We start from the raw sequence: 25,369 nt of genomic DNA, 5'->3' as shown, positions 1-25,369 counted from the left end.
GGTGGGACCACAACTCCCATCAGGCCACGGAGCTGGATCTTAGCAGCCCGAAAGGCCAGCTGGGATGGCGAGGGCGGGCCCTCGTGAAGACCAGCCAATGGGGGCGCGCGGAAGTAGTGACGTGTGCCCCTGGTCTTCCAGTAGTCGATGGCGGAGGTGCGCTGAACGCATGCGTGCTGTAGTCGCCTAGTAAAAGGGGCTGCTGGTGGGCCGCGTCGAAGACATGGACCAGGGCTACGGAGGTTTGTGTTGGCTGCTGGGTGCGGAGCGGGGAGGGAAGGCTCTGTGCGGGCGACGCAGCCGCTGCGCAGACTGCCGCGGGCCGGGCCTTCGTCCCGAGCGTGGTTGCCGCAGCTGGGCCCTCCGGAGAGGCGGCCAGGGCGCGCGCGCGCCGCTCATTGGGCTTTGGCGCCGTCGCTCCCGGGGCGCTGCGTGCGGATTGGTCGCCAGGCCCCGAGGAGGCGGGCGGGACTCGGGGTTGGGGCAGACGCCGCGGTGGGCTTCGTGGGGGCGTCTTGGACAGTGTGGGCCGTTTTTGCCCCTCACCTTCGGCGGAGTCCTTCCGGCCCCCAGCGACCCCGGGGTTTGCACTCCCGGCTTCCTCTTCCGAAGACGCCACAAAATGGCGGCGCTAGGGGGCGGAGCCACAGCGTGGGGTTGTGAGGTCGGACCCGGGGAGCTGGGTCTGGGGCCACGGGCGGACCGCGGGGGCCGCCTCTCTCCCGACCTGCCCTCGGCCCGCGGGGCCGTGTAGGGTCTCCGCTGGGCTGACGTGGCCCAGGACGCCTGTCCCGGAAGCCATCGGGCTGCGCGGGGTCGGGCCTTTAGTCCCCGGTGCGGCGCGGTGGGGCCGAGTGCGGCCGGCGCGAGAGTCAGCCTCGCCAGGCTCCAGCTCTGTACCCGGCGCGTGCTGGCTTGGGACAGGATGGTGAGGGGCAGATGCTGAGTGTTCGTACAAAGCTGGAAACCTGATGTGCCCTGGGGCTGGTGACAGATTGGTAGTTCTCCTTTAGGCAGTCTGTTGTGGCCTGGAGGGGCCGAGGGGCTGTGCAGGAGGGAACGTGTCCTTTCCCCACTTGGGTTTAGCGCTTGGCCTGCAGTAGGGCCGATCTTCTCGAGCTGCCTGCTCCCTGCTTCTGGAATCAGAGCCTTCTGGGAGCAAAGTTTGCCCACAGGGGATAGTTGGGACATGCTGGGTGGAGCTCGACTGGTTGTAGAGAAGCTAGTGGTCTGATCCTGGCTGCAGGAGCTCGAGAAGTTGTCGATCTTGAGAAGTGGCAGGGCAAAAGTATCCCAGCACCAGAAATTGCAGAGAGAGGTTTCGGTCCTGAGGCGGCAGCGTGCGCGGTGTGCTTTGGTGTCTTCCGGGGCCTAGCGAAGGCTCAGCCTGGCTCTCCTGGTCTTCCGCAGCCTGGGTAGATTTCACCATTCTTTCCCTTCTTTCCCATCAGATCTTTTCTGCAGGTATTGTATTCCTCCTTTTCATTCTTAGTTTGGAGAGGTTTTTTTTACCCCCTCTTCCTACCTGCCGAAAACCTTTCAGACACAGTGGAGATAGTTAAGCTTCCCTGATTTCTTGTGTTTCCGGGAGCGTTTTAAGGTTAATAGTGCGTGCCACTTAACACTAGAGCTTCACAGAGAAGCAGTCTCTCGAGGTTAGTTACTTGCTGTTAGAATCTGCAGTCTGCCTTTCTGCTGCACGGATGCGAATTTAGAAGGTTTTGCGGTATGACGGAGGGGAAGGCGTAGCATAGCAGAGGGCAAAACTCAGCAGTATGACTGGGTCAAGTCTCGTAACCCATGAGCCTAGCTCCCTTGTCTCTGAATGGCATTCCGGACAACAGGGTTTGCTGGGTGCTTGCGGTGTATCGGCACGCACTAGGCACTTAGCCGGGGGCGGGGGGGTTGTTCTCCTGAGGGAGACATGGATATGTTCCTGCCTCATCAAAGTGAAGTCATTTAACAGGCATGGTGGCCACCCGCGCGCAGCTCAGTGCTGGGCCCCAGGGACACAGAAATAAAGAGAACACAGTTCCCATTCTCCTTCCTGGAGGGACCAGACAGATGCCATAGTGGGCGGGGGGTGTGGAGGGGTGAAGAGTGCTGTCTGATGCCTTAGGGCCAGGCCAAGGCTCTGGGACTTAAAGGTCCAGGGGATCCGTGGAGGCCTTAAAAGTGGCAGGAAGGGCCGGGCGTGGTGACTCACGCCTGTAATCCCAGCACTTTGGGAGGCCGAGGCTGGCGGATCACGAGGTCAGGAGATCGAGACCATCTTGGCTGACACGGTGAAACCCCGTCTCTACTAAAAACACAAAAAACTAGGCGGGCGTGGTGGCAGGCGCCTGTAGTCCCAGCTACTCGGGAGGCTGAGGCAGGAGAATGGCGTGAACCCAGGAGGCGGAGCTTGCAGTGAGCCGAGACCGCGGCACTGCGCTCTAACCTGGGCAACACAGCAAGACCCCGCCTCAAAAAAAAAAAGGGGGCAGGAAGTGCAGCTTAGAAAGATGCAATTTATGTCACTAAATTCCCATGCTTGTTTTCAGTTACGAAGTACTTGTGATGGCAGTCTGAACTGGTTTCCTAGCTGTGTGGTGGGTGGGGGAACGTGTCCTCATGCTGAGTGGATTGTCTTGTGTTAGCCTCAGTTGTGGATGAAATCTTGGAGAGGTGAGGTCCTTGGCCAAGGTCCCTCTGCAGGGCGGAGCTGACTTCCAAGCCCACTTCCCACCCTTCTTTTTCTGCTTTGATCTCAGCCAGGTGGAATGCGATGACGCCATTAGTCAGTTGTGTGATGGCTTTTTTTTGATGGGGTGGGGGGAGGGTCTTCCTTCTTCTAAGGCTGGCGCTGAACTGTAAGGAGATCCCTTTAGGAGTACCCCCAAAAGGACCCGTTCCCTGGTTTGACAAATAGAATTTTAACTCACGGGGTCTTCTTGCAGGCTACGGGGCGTGGAGTGCTGGACCTGCCAACACCCAGGGTAAGTGGGCTCTGCTTTGCGGGTGAGGCGTGGGCTTCCCCTAACTCAAGGCCCTAGCATGGCAGAGCTGAACTTGGGTCAAGGGAGAGTAGTAGCCCAGGGGGTCAGCAAACTTTGTGTAAAAGATCAGATAGTGAATATCTTTGTGGTTTTATGGGCTCCACAGTCTCTGTAGCAGGAAAGCAGTCTTAAATGTGTGAAAGAGTGGATGGGACAATGCCAATAGTTACTTACAGACAATACAATTTGAAGTTCCTAATTTTTGTGTGTTAGTGAATACTCTATTTTGGCAAAATATTTTTGTTATTCTGAGTAAATAGCTGAGGGTATATCCGAGGTGTTTTTTCTCTATAATTACCAGACTTTTTAGTACAGCTTTAGATTGAGTAGTGGAGTTTCATACGTCCACCCACGTACTGAGTGTACACTACACCTGTAGTGAGTGTACTAAAAATCTCATTAGTATGATTTTTTTTTTCTTTTGATACGGAGTCTTGCTCTGTTGCCCAGGCTGGAGTGCAGTGGTGTGATCTCGGCTCACTGCAGCTGCAGCCTCCCGAGTAGCTGGGATTACAGGCACCCACCACTGCGCCCAGCTAATTTTTGTATTTTTAGTAGAGACAGGGTTTTACCATGTTGGCCAAGCTGGTCTCGAACTCCTGACCTCATAATCCCATAATCAAAGCGCTGGGATTACAGGCGTGAGCCACCACACCTGGCCTCATTAGTAAGATCTTTCGTTAGCTGGGCGAGGCAGCACACGCCTGCAATCCCAGCAGTTTGGGAGGCTGAGGCAAGAGGCTCACTTGAGCCTGGGAGTTCGAGACCCGAGCTCAAGTGATCCTTTTATCCAACTAATGAAAAATTAGTGGGGCGTGGCAGTGCGTGCCTGTAGTCCCGGCCACTCAGAAGGCTGAGATAGGAAGATTGCTTGAGCCCAGGAGGTAAGGCTGCAGTGAGCTGTTAATCATTATGCTACTGTACTCCAGCCTGGGTGACAGAGCACGACCCTGTCTCAAAAAAAAAAAAAAAAAAAAGGCCAGGCACGGTGGCTCACGCCTGTAATCCCAGCACTTTGGGAGGCCGAGGCGGGCAGATCACGAGGTCAGGAGATCGAGACCATCCTGGCTAACACGGTGAAACCCCGTCTCTACTAAAAATACAAAAAAAATTAGCCAGGCACGGTGGCGGGCGCCTGTAGTCCCAGCTACTCCGGAGGCTGAGACAGGAGAATGGCTTGAACCTGGGAGGCGGAGCTTGCAGTGAGCCGAGATCGCACCACTGCACTTCAGCCCATGCAACAGAGCGAGACTCCATCTCAAAAAAAAAAAAAAAAAAAAAAAATGTTGCATTGGTGTGATGCATTTGTTACAATTAATCAGCCAATGTTGATGTGATATTATTCACTATAGCTCATAGTTTTTGTTAATTTGTATAGTTCTCTGAGTTTTGATCCAGTGTGTAAGTGATGTATCTCATGTCAAAATTTCTCACTGAATATACTTTAGAAGCTTTACCCCAACCATTTAAAAACGTAAAATTCATCCTTAGCTGAGGGCAGAGCCTGAGAACACAGGGCTACGGGCAGTGTGCTGGTACTTATTTATGGGCACTGAAATTCGAAAATCCTAAGGGCCGTGCCAAGGCGGGAAGTGGGCTGGGTGTGGCCGGACTTTTTGCAGACCCCTGCTCTAGAGTCAGGGCCATGATGCTAGGCTTGTTTGGCGGACCAGTGCATTCTCTCTGCTGGCGAGGCTTTCTGCTTTCTGCCAGCCCGTGTTTTAGGGCACGAGGGCTTCCTTTGTTTTCTGAGCCTGAGATCTGACTCAGGCAACATGGGGAGTGGGGCTGCTTTTGAGCCACCACCTGGTGTTTCAGGAGGAGGCCTTCCAAGTCGCTCGTGGCACATAACGTCCTCTTTTTCGCTTGAGTTGAGGACGTGACTTTGCACCAATGCCTCGCTGTGCAGTTGGCAGCGCCTGCACTCTGGCTTCTGATGGGAACTGGCCCTTTACGAGGACTCTGCCTGGGGTCTGGCCTGGCCAACCTCTTGGCCAGCAGCCCACAGTGGACGAGCTTCCTGGGGAGCGTGCAGCGTCCCTTCCCTTGCCCTGACGGAAGGTTGGCCTTGCCCGGGATAGAGGGCTTGCTTGTGCTCAGCCTCTCAGCCTAGTGCTCTGTAGGAGTTGAGTGAGCTAAAAACACCCAAGGGTGTCTCCCTGAGTGCTGCGGAGGGAAGCCCTGGCCCTGGGGCTGTGGAGGGTGGAGCAAGGTGACAGCTGGGGTGTCAGTACGTTTGTTCTGCAAACAGGGCTCTTGTGTGTTTTTGTTTCCCCTAAGGTGCATATGGAACTGGTGTGGCCAGCTGGCAAGGTAAGCCCTTCTGTGGGGGGGTCTGTGGGCGGGCAGGTGGGCCTCTGATCTGAAGGCCAGGTGGGTCAGCCCGTCAGGGAGGTCTGGCGTGGACTTTCTGGCTCTGTTCCTGAGGACGCAGTCAGCCAGGGCTGCTGTTGTGTATATGGGGGGACTGCAGAGGGCTGTGGTGGGCGGCCTCAGGGGAGCATGATGGGGAGGACTGCGACCGTGCTTTGGGAGCAGCGGTCCTTTGTGGGGCCTGTCAGCAGCCGGAACTGCTGTTCCCAGGCTCTCAGTCACCCGGCTTTGAATGGGGAACAGGTCCTAGCGTCTGGCATGGAAAACCCGCCGCTCGGCACTGAGGCTGCCCCTTTCTCTGGCCACCTCCTGCTGCCTCTTGGCAGGTCACAGTGCAGTGTGAAGTGATGCCAGCAGCACTGGGTCCCACACCCGTTTTCCTTCTCCGTGGCAGCGGGTGCCCCTCCCCGGTTGTGTCCACCATGGACAGGCCTCGTGGCTGCTGAAGTCTGACTTGGCTCCTCCCCCTGTGACAGGTTATGAAAACTACAATTACTATGGCGCCCAGAACACCAGTGTCACCACAGGCGCAACCTACAGCTACGGCCCAGCCTCGTGGGAGGCCGCCAAGGCCAATGATGGCGGCCTGGCGGCCGGGGCCCCTGCCATGCACATGGCCTCTTACGGCCCAGAGCCATGCACCGACAATTCCGACTCCCTCATTGCCAAGATCAACCAGCGTTTGGACATGATGTCCAAGGAAGGAGGCAGGGGCGGGAGCGGCGGCGGTGGGGAGGGCATGCAGGACCGGGAGAGGTGATTATGGACCCAAGCCCTTCCCCGGGACCCCACACATCCCCACCTTTGTGCACATGGGAGTGGGCACCCACTCTTGAGGGAGGGCCTGTCCCCGCCTCCCTCTTGGGTGTGGCATTGACGAGTTGGGCTCATGGGGGGTCAGTGGTGTTACAGTAGGACTTCCTTGCTTTTCTTCATGGCGGGGCTTGGGCGTGGTTGTTGGCTAAGCTCCCCGAGACTCCTTTTTTCTACATCATGCTATTCCTGTGGCCAGGGGCTCTGTGTCCCCTGCTCAGCAGTGTTCCAGGGAGGGTGTTGGTCAGTTTTGGTCATCCCAGCACTTAGGTGGGATGCAGGGTGGTTTGGTTTGCTGTTTTGAATGTAGGGGCGTCGAGGTTATACTGAGGGAGTGTGGCAGTGGGTGATCGGGGTGACCGCCCCTGACGGGCTGTGCTTCTGTTGCAGCTCCTTCCGCTTCCAGCCGTTCGAGACCTATGACTCCAGGCCCTGCCTGCCGGAGCACAACCCCTACCGCCCCAGCTACAGCTACGACTATGACTTCGACCTGGCGTCCGACCGCAATGGCAGCTTTGGGGGGCAGTACAGTGAATGCCGAGACCCGGCCCGGGAGCGGGGCTCCCTTGATGGCTTCATGCGGGGCCGGGGCCAGGGCCGCTTCCAGGACCGGAGCAACCCTGGCACCTTCATGCGCAGCGACCCCTTCGTGCCCCCCGCTGCATCCTCTGAGCCCCTGTCCACGCCCTGGAACGAGCTGAACTACGTGGGTGGACGGGGCCTGGGAGGGCCCTCCCCCAGCCGGCCACCTCCGTCCCTCTTCTCCCAGTCCATGGCTCCTGACTACAGCGTGATGGGCATGCAGGGGGCGGGCGGCTATGACAGCACCATGCCCTACGGATGTGGCCGCTCGCAGCCTCGGATGCGGGATCGGGATCGGGTAAGCCCTCGCAAGGTTCCTTCCGGCCGCCTTCGCTTCTCTTTTTAGCAGCTTTATTGAGGTAAAATTTCCCCATCTCAACATTCACTTAAATGTTTTTAAGTGTGCAGTTCGACTTTTAGTTAATTTACAGGATTGTGCAACCATCCCCACCATCACGGTCTAATCTTAGCATTTATGTCAACCAGAAGAGAAACTTTTTCTCATTAGTCACCCCTGTCTCCTCCCCACCCCCGCCAGCCCCTGACAACCACCACTGGTCTCTGGATTTGTGTGTTCTAGACATTTTGCACAAATGGAGTCGCGAAACGTGTGGCCTTCTGTTCCTGGCTTCTTTTCACTCAGCATGATTTTCTTTTTAGTTTCAAATTATGTTGTCTCTTTGCTTTTTGAAAAGACCTTTTGTGCCTGTGTTGTCTGATCCTACAACCTCCTTGTTCTTTTCTGTGGGGCATCTTCATGGCCCCGGTAAGTAGCTCATGGGGTGTGCTTACTGTCTGTAGCCCAAGAGGAGAGGGTTTGACCGCTTCGGACCAGATGGCACGGGCAGGAAACGGAAGCAGTTCCAACTTTACGAGGAGCCAGACACCAAACTGGCCCGGGTTGACAGTGAAGGAGATTTCTCCGAAAACGGTATGTCCTGGGGGCCAGGTGGGCCAGGCAGATGTAGGATGGGTCGGCTGCCTGCTGGGGGCTCTGCTTGCCCCATCTGTGTCGTGGACACTCGCAGGTGGCATGTTTCACCCCCACTGTGGTCAGGGCAGACTCACCCTGGATGGCAAGCTTGGGAGGGCGGAAACCGGATGGGACCGTTCTCCGGGGACTGACTTTTCCTTTCTTTGTGTCTGGCAGATGACGCAGCTGGTGACTTCCGCTCAGGAGATGAAGAATTCAAGGGTGTAAGTCCACCAGGCAGCCCTTTTGCCTCTAGTGTGGGATTTCTTCTTTCTTTAATCACCCTTCCTCACAAAGGGGCAGGAGCAGCTGCCATGGTAGATTTGACTACCTCTGAGTGGATTCAGGACCCTGACTTTTAGCTAGGTTTCTAAAAGTTTTCCACCTTAGCCGGCACGGTGGCTCACACCTGTAATCCTAGCACTTAGGGGGGCTCAGGTGGGTGGATCACTTGAGGTCAAGAGTTGGAGACCAGCGTGGCCAACATGGTGAAACCCCGTCTCGATTAAAAATACAAAAATTAGCCAGGAGTGGTGGCACTTGCCTGTAGTCGCAGCTACTTGGGAGGCTGAGGGAGGAGGATCACTTGAACCTGGGAGATGGAGGTTGCAGTGAGCTGACGTTGCATCACTGCACCCCAGCCTGGGCGACAGAGGGAGACTCCCTCTCAAAAAAAAAAAAAAGTTTTCAACTTGCAACAAACATTCCCTTTCTGAAAAAAGCTCCCAGTTCCTCTCCCTGGTTTCTAGGCCAGTAAGTGCAGGGACTGTGGGCTGAAGCCTCCAAGCACAGGCTGGAGGCTCATTTGCCGCCAGCTCCGTGCCGGGTGCCGCTGACTGGTGTCCTCATCCTTCCATCCTCACAACAAGGCACAGGCAGGCAGCATGTGGGGCCAGTTCATAGCCGGGACCACCCCAAGCTCTTGGGGAGGTGCCTCAGCCACCCCAGTGTAGATTCTGATCCAAGTTGGAGGTGTAGGGCCTGGAGGTCCAGCGTGGGAAGGAGGGCCTTCCCCAAGTCCTTAGAGTCACACAGGCAGGGAACAGGCAGGAGATGGTGGCTTTTCAGGTTTTCAGAGTCTCACTTGATCCCTATTTTGCTGGTCTTGAGATTAGGAATCTCTGTAAACCTGCTGATTGTTAATTTAGCCGTATGTTCACTGCCTAAGGAGTCAGCTCTGTTCAGATTCTCAGTTGAATCGTTTTTATCTATACGTGATTGTTATTAAGACATCGGGTAAATATAGGCCTGGCGCGGTGGCTCACACCTGTAATCCCAGCACTTTGGGAGGCCAAGGCGGGTGGATCACGAGGTCACAAGATTGAGACCATGCTGGCCAATATGGTGAAACCCCGTCTCTACTGAAAATACAAAAATTAGCTGGATGTGGCAGCATGCGCCTATAGTCCCAGCTACTCGGGAGGCTGAGGCAGAAGATTTGCTTCAACCCAGGAGGCAGAGGTTGCAGTGAGCCGAGATTGCGTCATTGCACTCCAGCCTGGGAGGCAGGGCGAGACTCCGTCTCAAAAAAAAAAAAAAAAAAAAAAGACATTGGGTAAATATAAACAAAAGCTCGGGAAACGTGGTGGAACCCATTTTCTATGAAGAATGCCGGAACTGGCATCCCCCAAGTGAGACTCTCTCTCCCTACGGTTGGTGAACAGGCTCTGTTCATAGAATTGTACGGGTGGGTCTTTGTCATGGGGCAGGCAGTTCTGCAGCTTAGGAGGAACCGAGAGAGGGTGGGTGAGTGGCTTTTTAGCAAGGTCATTGTCACAGAATCTCTGAAGGCAACTAGGAGTAATAACAGGACACACAGGCCCTGTCCTGAGCCCCGGAGGCTGGTCCTAACACACTGTGGCTCATTCTTGGCGGCATAGCAACCTAGGTCTTGGGTGAGACTGCCTACCAGGCAGTGGCCAGGGACTGGGCTGGTTGTGGAGAGTTCTGGACACACCAGCTCACTGCCGGACTTTGTGTATACTCTTTTCCAGGAGGATGAATTCTGTGACTCTGGGAGGCAAAGAGGTAGGCGTCACCGTGTCCCTTGCAGCTTTCCTATGTCTTCCCAGCTGCCCCGCACTTACTGCCCAGCTTCTGAGCAAGCCAGGGGCCTGGATGGGGGGGCCCGTGGCTGTGGGGGAAGAGGGGCTGCAGCCACCAGATGGGCCTTGACCGTGGCGATCAGCCAACACTTTGCTTCAAAGTGTCTGGGGCAGCATTTACTGGAAACGGGTCTGTCTGCCTGACCCGATGCGGGCTGCAGTGGGGATGGGGGGCAGCCTTGGGTGTCCACCACAGTCGAAGTTTGTAGGGAAGGAGAAACATGAGAGAAGAGGCCCCCAGCCCATCTTCTGTGCCCTCCTCAGCCAGTGCATTTCCCTGAACTGTTTTCTCTGGGGCTTCCTTGTGTCCAGTTCCTTCAGTTGCCTGCCCTGGGCTGTGCTGTGGGCCTCTGTGGTGGGGATACTGGCAGCTGCACTGCACATTGCTTCGTGCCTGCGAGTGTGTGACAGCAGACACCTGCGGGGTCGGGAGCACCCAGGCCCACTGGGTCTTTGAGAGGCAGGCGCCATTCAGCAGGTCTCTTCATGTCCAATGCAGGAGACCAGAGGGTCTGCAGCAACAGCAGAGCAGGCTTAAATCCCTCATGGCAGAGCGGCCTGAGGTGCCGCGGCCTGGAGCTCACCCTGAAGCCACTTGTTTCTTTACCTGTCCTGTGGGTCTTTCCGTAGCTGGTTACCCCAAGGATCACAGGCTGGCTCCTCAGTGGCCCTGCTCCCATCCATTCTGAAGGCCCTTGGCTTAGATGTTCCTCCTGTTCAGGCTTTGCCAGCCCTCTGCGGTCCTCCCCCCCGCGACCCGCAGCAGTCCTGTCCATAGCACGGGGCGCCCCGAGCGCTTAGTGGCACAATGCTAAAGCAAAGGTGACATGTCTGTTGCGCGCAGGTCCTGCTACCTACCCGGGATGACTTTGCTATTAAACAGCAGTCATAGTTTCAGGCAGTGACCTCTTGCCAAAAATCCCACACGCCCTTTTGAGAGGCTTCTGAGCAGCGCACGCCGGTCGCCATCTTCGTGGGACAGTCTCGGGACTGGCATCAGGGGTAGGGGTTACAGTTCAGATGCTTCTCCAACCTTTTTTCAGCGTCCGTCCCTGGCCTCATGCTGGGACGATGGCCGCATGGCTCTCCGAGGAGCTCCTCTGCTGGCCCCGGGGGACGGACGGGAGGACCAATTGGTCTCTTCCCAAATTTTTTTCTAGGATTGCTTCCCACGCAGCCCTGGGAAAGCCCTAGATTGACGGTTTTTGTGAGTGGAAGATAGAGGTCGGGCCAGCAAGGACTGTCAGACCTGCTGAGGCCCTAGTTCAGACGGGGCCGCCAGGACGCTCGTCACGGTCCACCTAGAGGTGGGATAGAGGGCGGCGGAGCAGCTGCTTCACTTCCTGAGGCCTTCAGCTGCCGCCTCTTCATCCGGGGAGAATTGGCTTCTCCTGTGATATTGGGAGAAGACCCCATCGCAGGGCATGAGATTGGACAAGCAGAATGGGGAGGACAGAGGGAGCAGGGGGCTGTGGTGCACATGGGGTGGGCAGGCTGTGTCCCTGGCCCATCCTGGCCGCCTCAGGCCATGTGGGGAGTTTGGTGACTACTCCGGGCTCTCACTCCAGGCCCGTGTCCACCAGGAGTCTCTGACAGTGCCTTGGGGCATCCTGGACCCTGCCGCGTGGTGCAGGCAGTGGCAGGGCACAGGGTGCGGTGGCCAAGCTGCAGCCCCCCGACCAGGCCCTGGAGCTCAGCTCCTTTGCAGGCCACTCAGAGCGTCTCGAAGGGACTTGTCTGTTACAGGAGAGAAGGAGGACGAGGACGAGGATGTGAAGAAGAGAAGGGAAAAGCAAAGGAGAAGAGACAGGACGCGGGACCGTGCAGCCGACAGGTGAGGCGCGGGCACACGACCCCACAGGAGGAGGTGGACTCGTGCGGTGGAGGCGCTGCCAAGCTCACCTGTCCTCGCTCCACAATGCTGGGGGCCTGGTGGCCTGACTCCTCTGGCCAAACCAGTGGGAGGCAAAACAGTAAACAATTGGGAGTGCAGAAAAGACCATCACTCGTGCTCCCAGCACACGAGCTACCTGTCTTCTAGGACGGCTGGGACATTGCTTTGGTGGTTAGGTTTCTGTTCTTGCTTTAGAGGATTGGTGTTTGACTCCTGTGTCTCTATTCCTCTGGAATCCCAGCCTTGCTCGTGGGTCTGTATGGTCCATAACTGCTCAGCAGCGGGCTCTGTTACTCTCCTGCAGGCCTGAGGGACATCCCTGTCCCCTGGCCTGGTGTCTGGCATCTCAGACACTGTCCTGTGTTCATCTTATCCAAATCCAGACCACCCCTGGAGTTTGACATAGCTAGGAGACAGGTAGAGAGATGATCCTACCATCAAGATTTTGTCCCACAATAGAAAAGGATTGCAAAAATGTTGAGCCCAAAGGATGTCATCGTGAGCACACCATGTGCCTGCCTCTCTCTGCCAGGAGTTAAGTGGCTTCTGACTAGAAACTGAAATCACCAGTGATCATGTGATGCTGGGGAATCCTTGACCTTAAGGTTCACATGGGACAGTGATTTTCTTTTGTTTGTTTGTTTCTGAGATGGAGTCTTGCTCTGTCGCCCAGGCTGGAGTGCAATAGCGTAATCTCGGCTCACTGCAACCTCTGCCTCCTAGGTTCAAGCAGTTCTGCCTCAGCCTCCCGAGTAGCTAGGATTACAGGCGCCTGCCACCACGCCCGGCTAATTTTTGTATTTTTAGTAGAGGTCGGGATTCACCACGTTGGCAAGGCTGGTCTCAAACTCCTGATCTTGTGATCTGCCCGCCTTGGCCTCCCAAAGTGCTGGGATTACAAGCGTGAGCCACTGCGCCCAGCCTGGGCAGTGATTGTCGTGTTCAAAGAAATGCTTAGTAAAAGGGGCCAGATGCCGCGGCTCACACATGTAATTCCAGCACTTTGGAAGGCTGAGCTGGCGGATCGCTTGAGGCCGGGAGTTCAAGACCAGCCTGGTCAATATGGTGAAACCCATCTCTACTAAAATTACAAAAATTAGCCAGGCATGGTGGCAGGTGCCTGTAATCTCAGCTACTCGGGAGGCTGAGGCAGGAGAATCACTTAAACTGGGGAGGTGGACTTTGTAGTGAGCCAAGGTTGCACCACTGCACTCCAGCCTGGGCGACAGAGCAAGACTCTGTCTCAAAAAGAAAAAGAAACGGGCTAGGGGCAGTGGCTCACGCCTGTAATCCCACCACTTTGGGAGGCCAAGGCAGGCGGATCACCTGAGGTTGGGAGTTCGAGACCAGCCTGACCAACATGGAGAAACCCAGTCTCTACTAAAAATACAAAATTCGTCCGGCATGGTGGCGCATGCCTGTATTCCCCACTGCTCGGGAGGCTGAGGCGGGAGAATTGCTTGAACCCAGGAGGTGGAGGTTGCAGTGAGCCAAGATCACACCACTGCATTCCAGCCTGGGCAACAAGAGCGAAACTCCATCTCAAAAACTCCATCTCAGTGAGCCGAGATTGTGCTATTGCACTCCAGCGTGGGTGACGGAGCAAGACTCCATCTCAGGAACAACAAAAAAAAAAGAAAATCACTGTTCCATGTGAACCTTAAGTCAAGGATTCAAAAAAAAAAAAAAAAAAAGAGAAATGCTTAGCAAAACGAAGCCAGGAACCAAATGCAGAACTGTTTCTCCTTAAGTGGTACAGGAACATTGAAACCCTTGTTATTTTAAACAGATAAATGGATAGAGTAGATGACTTTTCATGTCACATGGAAACTGAGATGACGTTTTCTTTTCAATTATTTTTAAACTTAAATAATCTAATAAAGAGACAGGGGTCTTTCTCTGTTGCTTGGGCTGTTCTTGAACTAGCCTCAAGAGATCTTCCTGCCTTGGCCTCCCAGAGTACTGGGAGAAGGGTATAGAGATGACATTTTTTTTTACTATTCTTTGCTTTTTTTTTTTTTTCTTTTTGCTTTTTTTCATCTTGTATGTTCTTCCAATGAACAGGAGACTTTAAAAAAAAAAAAAAGAAACCTTTAGAGTGTGCGCTAGTGACTGAGGATCTTTTTCTTTTTTTTTTTTTTATCCTTTGAGATGGAGTCTTGCTGTGTCGCCCAGCCTAGAGTGCAGTGGCACGATCTCAGCTCACTGCAACACTCCACCTCCTGGGCTCAAGTGATCCTCCTACCTCAGCCTCCCAAGTAGCTGAAATTACAGGCACCCGCCACCACACCCAGCTATTTTTTGTACTTTTAGTAGTGACGGGGTTTCACCATGTTGGCCAGACTGGTCTCAAACTCCTGACCTCAGGTGATCCACGCACCTTGGTCTCCCAAAGTGCTGGGAGTACAGGCATGAACCACCGCGCCTGGCCATGACTGAGGATCTTGAAGGGACTTGGAGGAATTCTCATGGGGAGGCAGAGGTGTAGCAGGGAAGCACACAGCTCATCAGTAGCTTCCTGACAGTGCTGTGTATGAGCCCCGGGAGATTGTCCCCTCCCCGCCTACGTAGGGCCTGTCTGCAGAAGCAGAAGTGTCTTCATGGTGCTTGTCAGAGGTCAGAAGCCAGGCATGTGGAGTTGGCAGAGGTGAAGTCCTGAGTGCCACAGGGCCTGTACCCCTACACCAGAAGGGCAGGAGCCTCCAGGAGAGAGCCAGGGAGGGAGCACCCCAGTGTGGTGGCCTGGGGGCCTGCAGGCTGCTCTCCCTTGCCATGCAGCGTGGTTGCATTTGGGGAGGCTTTGAAAGCCTGTGACAAAGAAGCCTCACTTTTTATCTGTAGAATTTGATGTGACATGTCTTTACGTGTAGTCTCATGGCAGAACTGATACTGGGTTTTGTGTTTTGAATTGTGCGAGGTGTTTTGTCTGCACGTAAAATGAGGTTGCCTTGTGTCATCCCAGTGCCTGCAGAGAGGAACTCATCTGAGAAGCTGTGAAGCTAGATGCTGGGCCCCAAGAGCTGCCAGCCAGAGCCTAGGGCGTCCCCAGTTCCAAGCAGTTGCAGCTTTCTGGTGTTTTCTCAGGGGCTTTGGGGCCAGAGGGGCTGCAGTGTCAGCAGATTACTATGCGAGTCATTTTCCTGAGATACCTGCAAGCCTGTGTTCCCATTCTTCAGCTGGGGAAGTTTGGGTAACTGCCGTTCTGTTGCCCCTTGGGAAGTCGGAACTCTTGGTTCAGCAGCCACTTTCCCTGGCTGAGTGCGGTGGCATGCACCTCTAATCCCAGCTACTTGGGAGGCTGAGATGGGAGGATCGCTTGAGCCCAGGGGTTTGAGAACAGCCTGAGCAATATAGTGAAATCTCATCTCGAGAAAAAGAAAAGTCTGGGCGCGGTGGCTCACGCCTGTAATCCCAGCACTTTGGGGAGGCTGAGGCAGGTGGATCATCTGAGGTCAGGAGTTCGAGACCAGCCTGGCCAACATGGTGAAACCCTGTCTCTACTAAAAATACAAAAAAAAAATAGGCTGGGCGCAGTGGCTCACGCCTGTAATCCCAGCACTTTGGGAGGCTGAGGTGGGTCAATCACGAGGTCAGGAGTTCGAGACCAACCTAGCCACCATGGTGAAACCCCGTCTCTACTAAAAATACAAAAATTAACTGAGAGTGGTGGTGGGCGCCTGTAATCCCAGCTACTCGGGAGGCTGACGCAGGAGAATCACTTGAACCTGGGAGGCGGAGGTTGCAGTGAGCCAAGATCGCACCACTGCACTCCAGCCTGGGCAACAGAGGGAGACTCCGTCTCAAAAAAATAAATAAATAAAATAAAATACAAATACAAAAATTTAGCCAGGCTTGGTGGCGGGCCCCTGTAATCCCAGCTACTCGGGAGGCTGAGGCAGGAGAATCGCTTGAACCTGAGTGTTAGAGGTTGCGGTTAGCTGAGATCGCACCATTGCACTCCAGCCTCAGCAACAAGAGCAAAACTCCATCTCCAACAAAAAAAAAAAAAAGAAAAGAAAAGAAAAAAAATTACTGAAAATCCTGTTTCTATTTCAGCTCTCCCCAGAGGTGAGCTGATGCTCCCTGCTTCACTCGCTGATGCTCCCTGCTTCACTCCCCTCCTTGTTTTCCTTCTACAGAATTCAGTTTGCCTGTTCTGTGTGCAAGTTCCGTAGCTTTGATGACGAAGAGATCCAGAAGCATCTGCAAAGCAAATTTCACAAAGAGACCCTGCGGTTCATAAGCACCAAGCTGCCCGACAAGACCGTGGAGTTTCTCCAGGTAAAGGAAACCTGGGCCCCGTCACCGCGTCTCCTGCCCATCCCGCAGGTGCCGGATCCCTTGAAGGAGGAAGGGAAATCAGAGGCTATATTTGGCCAAGGTTTCCTTTCCCAGATAGAGTAGCTGTGTAAGTCCCTGAGTCACAGGGACAACCGGGAGCTCCAGCCATCATGCTGTGCTGCCCCACCCAGCTGCTCTGATAGCTGCCTGCCTAGCCCTGGCAGCTGAGAAATGCCCACATGCGCCCACCTCTCATTTTACTTTATGCCCTCTCCAATCCCACCTAGGAATACATTGTAAACAGAAATAAGAAAATTGAGAAGCGGCGTCAGGAATTGATGGAGAAAGAAACCGCAAAACCAAAACCAGATCCTTTCAAAGGTGAGTTGTGATCCCAGGATGAGTGCTTTCCTGGATGGTAGTAAGGCATGTGACAGGACCCGTAAAACGTGGCGCGAGGCCGGGCACGGTGGCTCACGCCTGTAATCCCAGCACTTTGGGAGGCTGAGGCAGGCGGATCATGAGGTCAGGAGATCGAGGCCATCCTGTCTGACACGGTGAAACCCCGTCTCTACTAAAAAAATACAAAAAATTAGCCGGGCATGGTGGCGGGCACCTGTAGTCCCAGCTACTTGGGAGGCTGAGGCAGGAGAATGGTGTCAACCCGGGAGTCAGAGGTTGCAGTGAGCCAAGATTGCACCACTGCACTCCAGCCTAGGCGACAGAGCAAGACTCTGTCTCAAAAAAAAAAAAAAAAAAGTGGCATGAAGCCAGCCCAAGTTGGCTGAGAAGGTGATGACGAGACCCATGGGAAGAGCGCTCAGCAGCAATGGAAAGAAAGAAACCTTCGGATGTGGCCTTGCTTAGATCGCAGCTTATATCAGTGACGTTAAGCACTTTCATGTCTTTTCCTCCTTGGTTTGAAAAGAAACAACCAGGAGGAACAGAAAAGCTGAAAAGTGCAGAATTCACAGCTATAGAGGCCGATGTGCTGACCCATACTCCCCATAGAAAGGCAGGCTGTGCCCTTCTGATTCCTTAGAGTTGCAGGGAGAAAACGTGGGCCCGGATGGGGAGTAGGAGGAAAGCATCACTTGCTGTCCCAGATCCTACAAGACATGCGTTTCCTGGCAGGGATTGGCCAGGAGCACTTCTTCAAGAAGATCGAGGCTGCTCACTGCCTGGCCTGCGACATGCTAATTCCTGCACAGCCGCAGCTCCTCCAGCGGCACCTGCACTCCGTGGACCACAATCACAACCGCAGGGTGAGTCTTCCCACACTGCTTGGGGTGCTCATTGCAGGGCTGCGGCTCAGAGCCTGCTGTGTCTTATGGGGAATAACAACATCTTTAGGGGTTCTTGCTATGTTTCAAGTCTGTCACTTCCATCGATGGGTCGTAAGATTCGTCTCAATTTTTATAAAAATGTGAGAAAATGTGTTGCTTAGACTCGACTAAATGCAGTAGCTGAGATTCTCCTGATAGTGTTTCCACGTTGGTCAGTTTCCCACTAGCGGAAGGCCTGGGGGCTTCCATAAGCTGAGACCGAAGGGCCATTGAAAGCCGAGTGGCCCAGGGGACTTGGACTAAAGGACTGGTTCTGTCCTTACCTAGCTGCTGGGGCTTCAGGCTAAATGTTGAGCCCAGGGGCCAAATGTTGAAGATGCTGGAAAAATACCTCATTTTGTAAAGAGTCAGATCATGAGTATTTTTAGCATTGCAGACCATAGAGGCCCTATCCAGAGACAGCTCTACCTGCTGTCAGTGCAGAAAAGCAGACAGTGAAGAGTGCCTGTGGCTGCGTTTGCTCTGCAGCCTGTCACTTTCTGGCCCTGGGTTAGCAGCTCTCTCCTTAGTTTACTCAGCTATTAAATGGGGAGGTCAAGAGCTGCCCACCCATGTCACAGTACTGTGTTTTGGTTTTGGTTTTGGTTTTGGTTTTTTGGTTTACGTTTTTGTTTTTTTTTTTTTTACAGAGTTTCACTCTTGTTGCCCAGGCTGGAGTGCAGTGGCACGATCTCAGTTCACTGCAACTTCTACCTCCCAGGTTCAAGCACTTCTCCAGCCTCAGCCTCCTAAGTAGCTGGGATTACAGGCGCCCACCACAATGCCCGGCTAATTTTTTGTATTTTTAATAGAGACGGGGTTTCACCATGTTGGCCAGGCTGGTCTTGAACTCCTGACCTCAGGTGATCCACCCGCCTCAACCTCCCAGAGTGCTGGGATTACAGGTGTGAGCCACTGCACCCAGCCCCAGTACTGTTAAAGATCAGCTGAAAAGCAGTATACAAACAAGGGACCATTGTGCAAACGAGTCAGGCTCTAAAACAGTCAGAGACTTGGTGCAGTCATGGTTGTGTGTTTGTTTTTTGTTTTTGTTTTTGTTTTTAATTTTATTTTTTGAGACAGAGTCTCACTCCATTGCCCAGGCTGGAATGCAGTGGTACAATCTCAGCTGATTACAACCTCCATCTCCCAAATTCTCATGCCTCAGTCTCCTGAGTAGCTGGGATTACGGGTGTGCACCACCACACCCAGCTAGTTTTTATATTTTGTAGAGACAGGGTTTCACCATGATGGCCAGGCTTGTCTCGAACTCCTGGCCTCAAGTGATCCACATGCCTCAGCCTCCCAACGTGCTAGGATTACAGGCATGAGCTGCCACACCCAGCATAGTCATACTTTTGTTGTTGAACTTACGAAATCAATGTAACCCCAAAAATTGAAAAGAAAGAGCTTGTCCTTTTCCTCCACTGAGTCCACACAGCCTTTCATTTGTAAACGCTCTTGTTTCACCCCCAATTCTGCATGTGCTACATGGGTATCAGTGGTGCATCTTTGCGTTTATCTCTTAAGATTGCCCAGCTTTTCCAGTTTGTTAGTCTTGGTTGCACAGTCTCTGGAGCCTTCTCTCTATTCTTGGAGGCTGGCGTTTTGAGATTCGCCTCTCTGCATAGGGCTGATCTCAGGATGACTCGGCAGAGCCTGGCTGGTTTATTCTCTTCCTTAATCTTTGCCATTTTTAAGAGCTCACATTTGGTTCCCTTTGCAGTTGGCTGCTGAACAGTTCAAGAAAACCAGTCTCCATGTGGCTAAGAGTGTTTTGAACAACAGACATATAGTGAAGATGCTGGAAAAATACCTCAAGGTTTGTGCTTGCAAGTACCACAGACAGGAAAAGCTTTCAAAAGGGAAGATGAACCCCATGAGCAGGGAGTTGAATCCAGAGTGCAGCGTTTAGCATTTCTGAGTCTTTTGACAGTTGAGGGACACTGGAATGCATCAAGCTCAGGAACATGACAACTGGGATTTCCAATGAGTCAATGCTTGCCTGGGGACTCTGGGGATGTGGCGCTGCTTGATTAATCAGTGCGCAATGGATTTTTACCATGAAAAATCCTGATTGTTTAGCCTTAAAATTCTGAGCAAATGATGGTTAGGTGATTTTTTAAAGAAAAACCCAAGGTTAGCCCTACTCGGGAAGCTGGGATGGGAGGATTGCTTGAGCCCAGGAATTTGAGGCTACAGTGAGTGATGGTGTTACCACTGCACTTCAGCCTGGGTAACATAGCAAGACTGGTCTTGAAAACCAGGAAAGCGGGGAACTGAGAGTTACAGCTCATGCCTGTAATGCCAATAGTTTGGGAGGCTGAGGCAGGAGGATCCCTGAGCTCAGGAGTTAGAGGAGTTAACGATTGCGCCACTACACTCCAGCCCAGGTGACAGAGCGAGACCCTGTTTCAAAAAAAGAAAAAAGGAATCCAAGGTACATGAGAATTTGCCAGGAGAGAAGCTAAAAAGAGATTTCACTGATAGAGCCAACTGACAGTGAGGTTGAAGGTGAGGGGTAGTGAAGAATCAGAGCCTTCATGATGGGAGCAGCATATCGAAGTCCCAAAGTGGGTGCTCATGGAGAGAAGGCTGGTTGGAAGAGCTCCCAGTTCTTCCTTGTGAAACCCATTTTGCTCAGTGTTCATCCCGGGACTTTAGCATTTGGGGCAGGTGGCTAAGTCCCAGCCCACAACCTGACTTCAGGACCTTTGCCCTCCTCTCAGTTACTAAACGCTTCCATATTTGACAGTTCCATCTATTAAAGGCACAGAATCTAAATAACCAATTCAAGAAACATGACTGGGCCGGGCGTGGTGGCTCACACCTGTAATCCCAGTACTTTGGGAGGCTGGGGGTGGGCGGGTCGCTTTAAGTTCAGGAGTTCGAGACCAGCCCTGACAACATGGTGAAACCCTGTCTGTACAAAAAATACATAAATTAGCCAGGCGTGGTGGCATGCGCCTGTGGTCCCAGCTACTCAGGAGGCGGAGGTTGCAGTGAGCCAAGATCGTGCCACTGCACTCCAGCCTGGATGACAGAGTGAGACCTTGTCTCAAAAAAAAAAAAAAAAAAAAAAAAAAGAGGGAGGAAACATGACTGATGTATATTTTACCTTTGCAGCTTAAGCAAGGTAAAAGTTTCCAGAGTCAAGTGTGGGCTCAGGCTTTTAAGTGTCTTTTTTTTTTTTTGAGTCGGTCTTGTTCTCTTGGTACCCAGCCAAGAGATTCCTGCAGAGAATCTCTGCAGGAATTCCTGAGCTCAAGAGATCCTCCCCACTCAGCCTACTAGGTAGCTGGGACTGCAATAGTACACCACCACACTCGGCTAATTTTTTTTTTTTTTGAGATGGAGTCTTGCTCTGTCACCCAGGCTGGAGTGCAGTGGTGCGATCCCGGCTCACTGCAAGCTCTGTGTCCTGGGTTCATGCCGTTCTCCTGCCTCAGCCTCCTGAGTACCTGGGACTACAGGCGCCCACCACCACGCCTGGCTAATGTTTTGCAGGGGGATGGGGTGGCTGGGCGCGGTGGCTCACGCCTGTAATCCCAGCACTTGGGGAGGCCGAGGCGGGTGCATCACAAGGTCAGGAGTTCAAGACCAGCCTGGCCAAGATGGTGAAACCCCATCTCTACTAAAAATAAAAAAAAAGTAGCCAGGCGTGGTGGCGGGCACCTGTAATCCCAGCTACTTGGGAGGCTGAGGCAGTGAATTGCTTGAATCCGGGAGGTGCAGGTTGCAGTGAGCCAAGATCGTGCCATTGCACTCCAGCCTTGGCGACAGACCAAGACTCCGTCTCAAAAAAAAAAAAAAAGAGAGATGGGGTTTCACTATGTTAGCCAGGATGGTCTCTATCTCCTGACCTTGTGATCTGCCTGCTTCAGCCTCCCAAAGTGTTGGGATTACAGATGTGAGCCACTGCGCCCGGCCACACACTGGCTAATTTTTTAAGACAGTCTTGCTCTGTTGCCCATGCTGGTCTGGCCTCAAGTGATCCTCCCGCCTTGACCTCCCAAATTGCTGGGGTTACAGGCGTGAGCGCCTTGCCCTAAGCATCATATTTTAAAACATGTTTCCTAATCTGGTAATGATAACTTTTAGTTTGCTTGTTTTAGACTACAGATAGTTTTCTAGCATATACTTAGGAGAATTTTGACTTCTGAGGGAGTCAGACTTGGATTTGAATCTTGATTCGCCACGTTGCCCAGGCTGGTCTCGAACTCCTGAGCTCCGGCAGTCCTCCAGCCCCAGCCTCCCAAAGTGCTGGGAGTACAGGCGTGAGCCACTGTACCTTAATGAAACTAAAATATTACGTAGTGTTAACTTCCTATTACATGCCCTTTTTTATTTTATTTTATTTTATTTTTTTGAGACAGAGTCTGGCTCTGTCGCCCAGGCTGCCAGGCTGGAGTTCAGTGGCATGATCTCGACTTACTGCAAGCTCCGCCTCCCAGGTTCACGTCATTCTGCCGCCTCAGCCTCCTGAGTAGCTGGGACTACAGGCGCCCGCCACCGTGCCCGGCTAATTTTTTTTTTTGTATTTTTAGTAGAGATGGGGTTTCACTGTGTTAAGCCAGGATGGTGTCCATGTCCTGACCTCGTGATCCGCCCACCTTGGCCTCCCAAAGTGCTGGGATTACAGGTGTGAGCCACCACGCCCGGCCTCATGCCCTTTTTTAAAAAACATCAAGTTAAGGCTGGGCTTGTGAACTTTTCCTCGCTGGTACATGCTTGATTAAAAATTGCAGGCCAGGGCCGGGCGCGGTGGCTCACGCCTGTAATCCCAGCACTTTGGGAGGCCGAGGCGGGTGGATCACGAGGTCAGGAGATCGAGACCATCCTGGCTAACACGGTGAAACCCCGTCTCTACTAAAAATACTAAAAATTAGCCGGGCGTGGTGGCGGGCGCCTGTAGTCCCAGCTACTCGGGAGGCTGAGGCAGGAGAATGGCGTGAACCCAGGAGGTGGAGCTTGCAGTGAGCCGAGATCGCGCCATTGCACTCCAGCCTGGGCGACAGAGCGAGACTCCGTCTCAAAAAAAAAAAAAATTGCAGGCCAGGCGCGGCGGCTCACGCCTGTAATCCCAGCATTTTGGGAGGCCAAGGCAGGCGGATCACCTGAGGTCTGGAGTTCCAGACCAGTCTGCCCAACATGGTGAAACCCCGTCTCCACTAAAAATACAAAATTAGCCGGGCGTGGTGGCTCCTGCCTGTAATCCCAGCTACTCAGGAGGCTGAGGCAGGAGAATCACTTGAAACCAGGAGGCAGAGGTTGTGGTGAGCCGAGATCGCGCCATTGCACTCCATCCTGGGCAACAAAGAGCAAAACTCCATCTCAAAAAAAAAAAAAAAAAAATTGCAGAATGGGCTGGGCATGGTGGTTCACACCTGTAATCGCAGCACTTTGGGAGGCTGAGGTGGGTGGAAACCCCATCTCTACTAAAAACCCAGGAGGCGGAGGTTGCAGTGAGCCGAGATCGCACCACTGCAGTCCAGCCTGGGCAACAGCGAGACTCCATCTCAAAAAAAAAAAAATTGCAGAATATCTCCCCAAGGTGTTTTCTGAATCTGTAGGCTCTGAGAACATGTAGGATTCACTCCTGTGGCGTAATTTACAGAAGTGTTTCCCTTGTGGACTGCTGGTTCTGAAAAGCTGACATCCCAGCAGTCATGGGCCTCCTGAGCTCTGCTTACACCACACTGACCTGCGTTTCCTCTTTGGCCAGGGTGAGGACCCTTTCACCAGTGAAACTGTTGATCCAGAAATGGAAGGAGATGACAATTTAGGAGGTGACGATAAGAAAGAGACACCTGAGGAGGTGGCCGCGGACGTCTTAGCAGAGGTGATTACAGCAGCAGTGAGGGCCGTAGATGGGGAAGGAGCGCCCACTCCAGAGAGCAACGGGGACCCGGCTGAGGGCGAAGGCCCCATGGACACAGCGGAGGCCGGTAGTGATCCTCAAGCTGAACAGCTGCTGGAAGAGCAGGTGCCCTGTGGAACGGCACCTGAGAAGGGTGTCCCCAAGGCCAGAAGTGAGGCTGCAGAGGCTGGAAATGGCGCCGAGACAATGGCAGCAGAGGCAGAAAGTGCCCAAACCAGAGTTTCTCCTGCCCCAGCTGCCGCGGATGCTGAAGTGGAACAAACTGATGCAGAGTCTAAAGACGCTGTTCCCACAGAATGATGCTCATTTCCCTGTTCCAGGGACGGCGTTGGGATGATGGATGCATTGGTCTTTCTCCCTTGGTTTGTAAGCAGTACAAGGGCGTGTGCTCCCAGAATATGCTGTAATCTAATTTTGGTGAAGAGACCCAGCTGTTTCCTCCTGAGCAGTGCCTCTCACGGCTTGTCTCATGCAGTCGTGTGGCTTCTTGCCCAGGTTTGAAAGCTGAAGTACATTGTCCTTAGTGGCTGTAACATGTCTCTTGACAGTAGTGCACTTGGAATAATAAAGGTTGGGTGATTATATCTTGATGATACATTACTTGTTCAATACAGCCACTGATGGAATGCTTCCTTTTTTATTTTTTTCCTTAACTTTTTTTTTTTTTTTTTGGTTGGGAACAGCTCAATACTAGGAATATATCTTGCTCTATAGAGGATTTTTTTTTTGTATGTTTCAAGCTTCAGCCTTTAACCTGTACCTTTGTAGTGCACCATATGGTGTGTGACTTTCACAGGACTTCGCAGCACCTGGTTCACATGTGGCACTGACCACGTCACATCCACGCACTCCCAAAGGCCAGAAGTATCTGACCGACCTACGCCACTGGAAACACACCCACCGCAACCTCAAGAACCAGACTGTGCAGAGGGCGTTGCGTCCCAATCTTTAGTCCTTGCTGAATCAGTTCTCTAATATTTTACCTCATTTGTGTTCCACCTCTAGATTACTTCAGGTTTTTTTCCTTTAAAATTAGTTACTACCACTCAAATGTATTTACAAAGAAAATTTGGCCAGGCACGGTGATGCATGCCTATAATCCCAGCACTTCGGGAGGCCGTGGCGAGAGGATAGCTTAAGCCCAGGAGTTCAAGACCAACCTGGACAACATAGCAAGACCCCATCTCTTAAAAAGGAAAGAAAACTTGATGTGATTCCCATAGATGGAATAATCCAACATAAATTGCCATAGATAGAAGCTATCTGTAATATATATATATAATGAAATATATGTTTCATTTTAGAGAAATAACTATTACTTTAGATCTTTCCAAATCTGAGAAAGGGGGGCTAGCATGTGTTCAAGGTTAGCACGCAACAGAATTTCCTAAAATCAGAAGAATTGGAAGATCCTCCCCTTTTGAAATGGCCCTGCTGTGTCAGTTTCCCTGTGGCCTTTTGAACTGTACATCTCACATGTTGGGAAACGCTGGCCACTGGGAAATCATTAGAAAGGAGGCAGTAAAATATTTGGCGAGCCTCTACTGTATACCAGGGGCTAACTCACCAAGCAAATTCTAGGAATTGGGCCCTGCTCATGAGGAGCCTTAGTGGAGATTCCAGGTGAATATTTATGAAAAAGTCAACATTAGAACTGAAAATGGAAATAAACTGCTTGATAAGACGACGGTGCCTCTGGGTCATTTCTGCTCAGCATCCGTTTGTGTTGTGTAGATGTGTCTTAATCGCAGGGTGAGCATGCCTTTTAAGCTTGTTCTCTTAAGGCAAAAATGTCGGTAGCATTGAACAGTAGTGCAGAAAAACATCACTAGTGGAACTGCTTTATTTCCTTAATTTTCTTTCTTTTTTTTGAGAGAGTCTTATTCTGTTGCCCAGGCTGGAGTGCAGTGGCGTGATCTTGGCTTACTGCAACCTCTGCCTCCCAGGATTACAGGCATGAGCCACTGCACCCGGCTCTCCCCTACTCCACACCTTTTTTTTCTTCTTATAAAAATCCAAGACCTGGCCAGGCATCGTGGCTCACACCTGTATTCCCGGCACTTTAGGAGACCGACGCAGGTGGATCACTAGAAGTCGGGAGTTC

General features: G+C 52.7%; 1 protein-coding gene across 3 annotated transcripts; it reads left to right on the top strand.

The window, feature by feature from the left end:
• The first annotated feature begins 112 nt into the window (after nucleotides 1–112).
• AKAP8 (A-kinase anchoring protein 8) lies at nucleotides 113–24,949 on the top strand. 3 transcript variants are annotated; one of them, XM_004060199.4, is made up of 14 exons: nucleotides 113–242; nucleotides 2,940–2,978; nucleotides 5,319–5,351; nucleotides 5,888–6,167; nucleotides 6,615–7,104; nucleotides 7,608–7,737; nucleotides 7,957–8,003; nucleotides 9,774–9,807; nucleotides 11,631–11,718; nucleotides 15,918–16,059; nucleotides 16,347–16,440; nucleotides 17,194–17,324; nucleotides 19,111–19,206; nucleotides 23,110–24,949. In XM_004060199.4, exons 1-14 carry the CDS (start codon nucleotides 224–226, stop codon nucleotides 23,563–23,565), a joined length of 2,079 nt encoding a protein of 692 aa, XP_004060247.1. In that variant the 5' UTR covers nucleotides 113–223; the 3' UTR covers nucleotides 23,566–24,949. The 3 variants fall into 3 exon arrangements, with proteins under 3 accessions (XP_004060247.1, XP_055228006.1, XP_018871032.1); XM_055372031.2 differs by lacking the exon at nucleotides 113–242 and adding an exon at nucleotides 474–928; XM_019015487.2 differs by lacking the exons at nucleotides 113–242; nucleotides 2,940–2,978; nucleotides 5,319–5,351 and having other exon boundaries at nucleotides 5,888–6,118.
• Nucleotides 24,950–25,369: the final 420 nt, after the last annotated feature.

Source organism: Gorilla gorilla, chromosome 20 (genome assembly GCF_029281585.2).
Source record: "Gorilla gorilla gorilla isolate KB3781 chromosome 20, NHGRI_mGorGor1-v2.1_pri, whole genome shotgun sequence".
In the NCBI taxonomy this organism is placed as follows: domain Eukaryota; kingdom Metazoa; phylum Chordata; class Mammalia; order Primates; family Hominidae; genus Gorilla; species Gorilla gorilla.
This window is presented reverse-complemented; position numbering and strand designations above follow the sequence as displayed.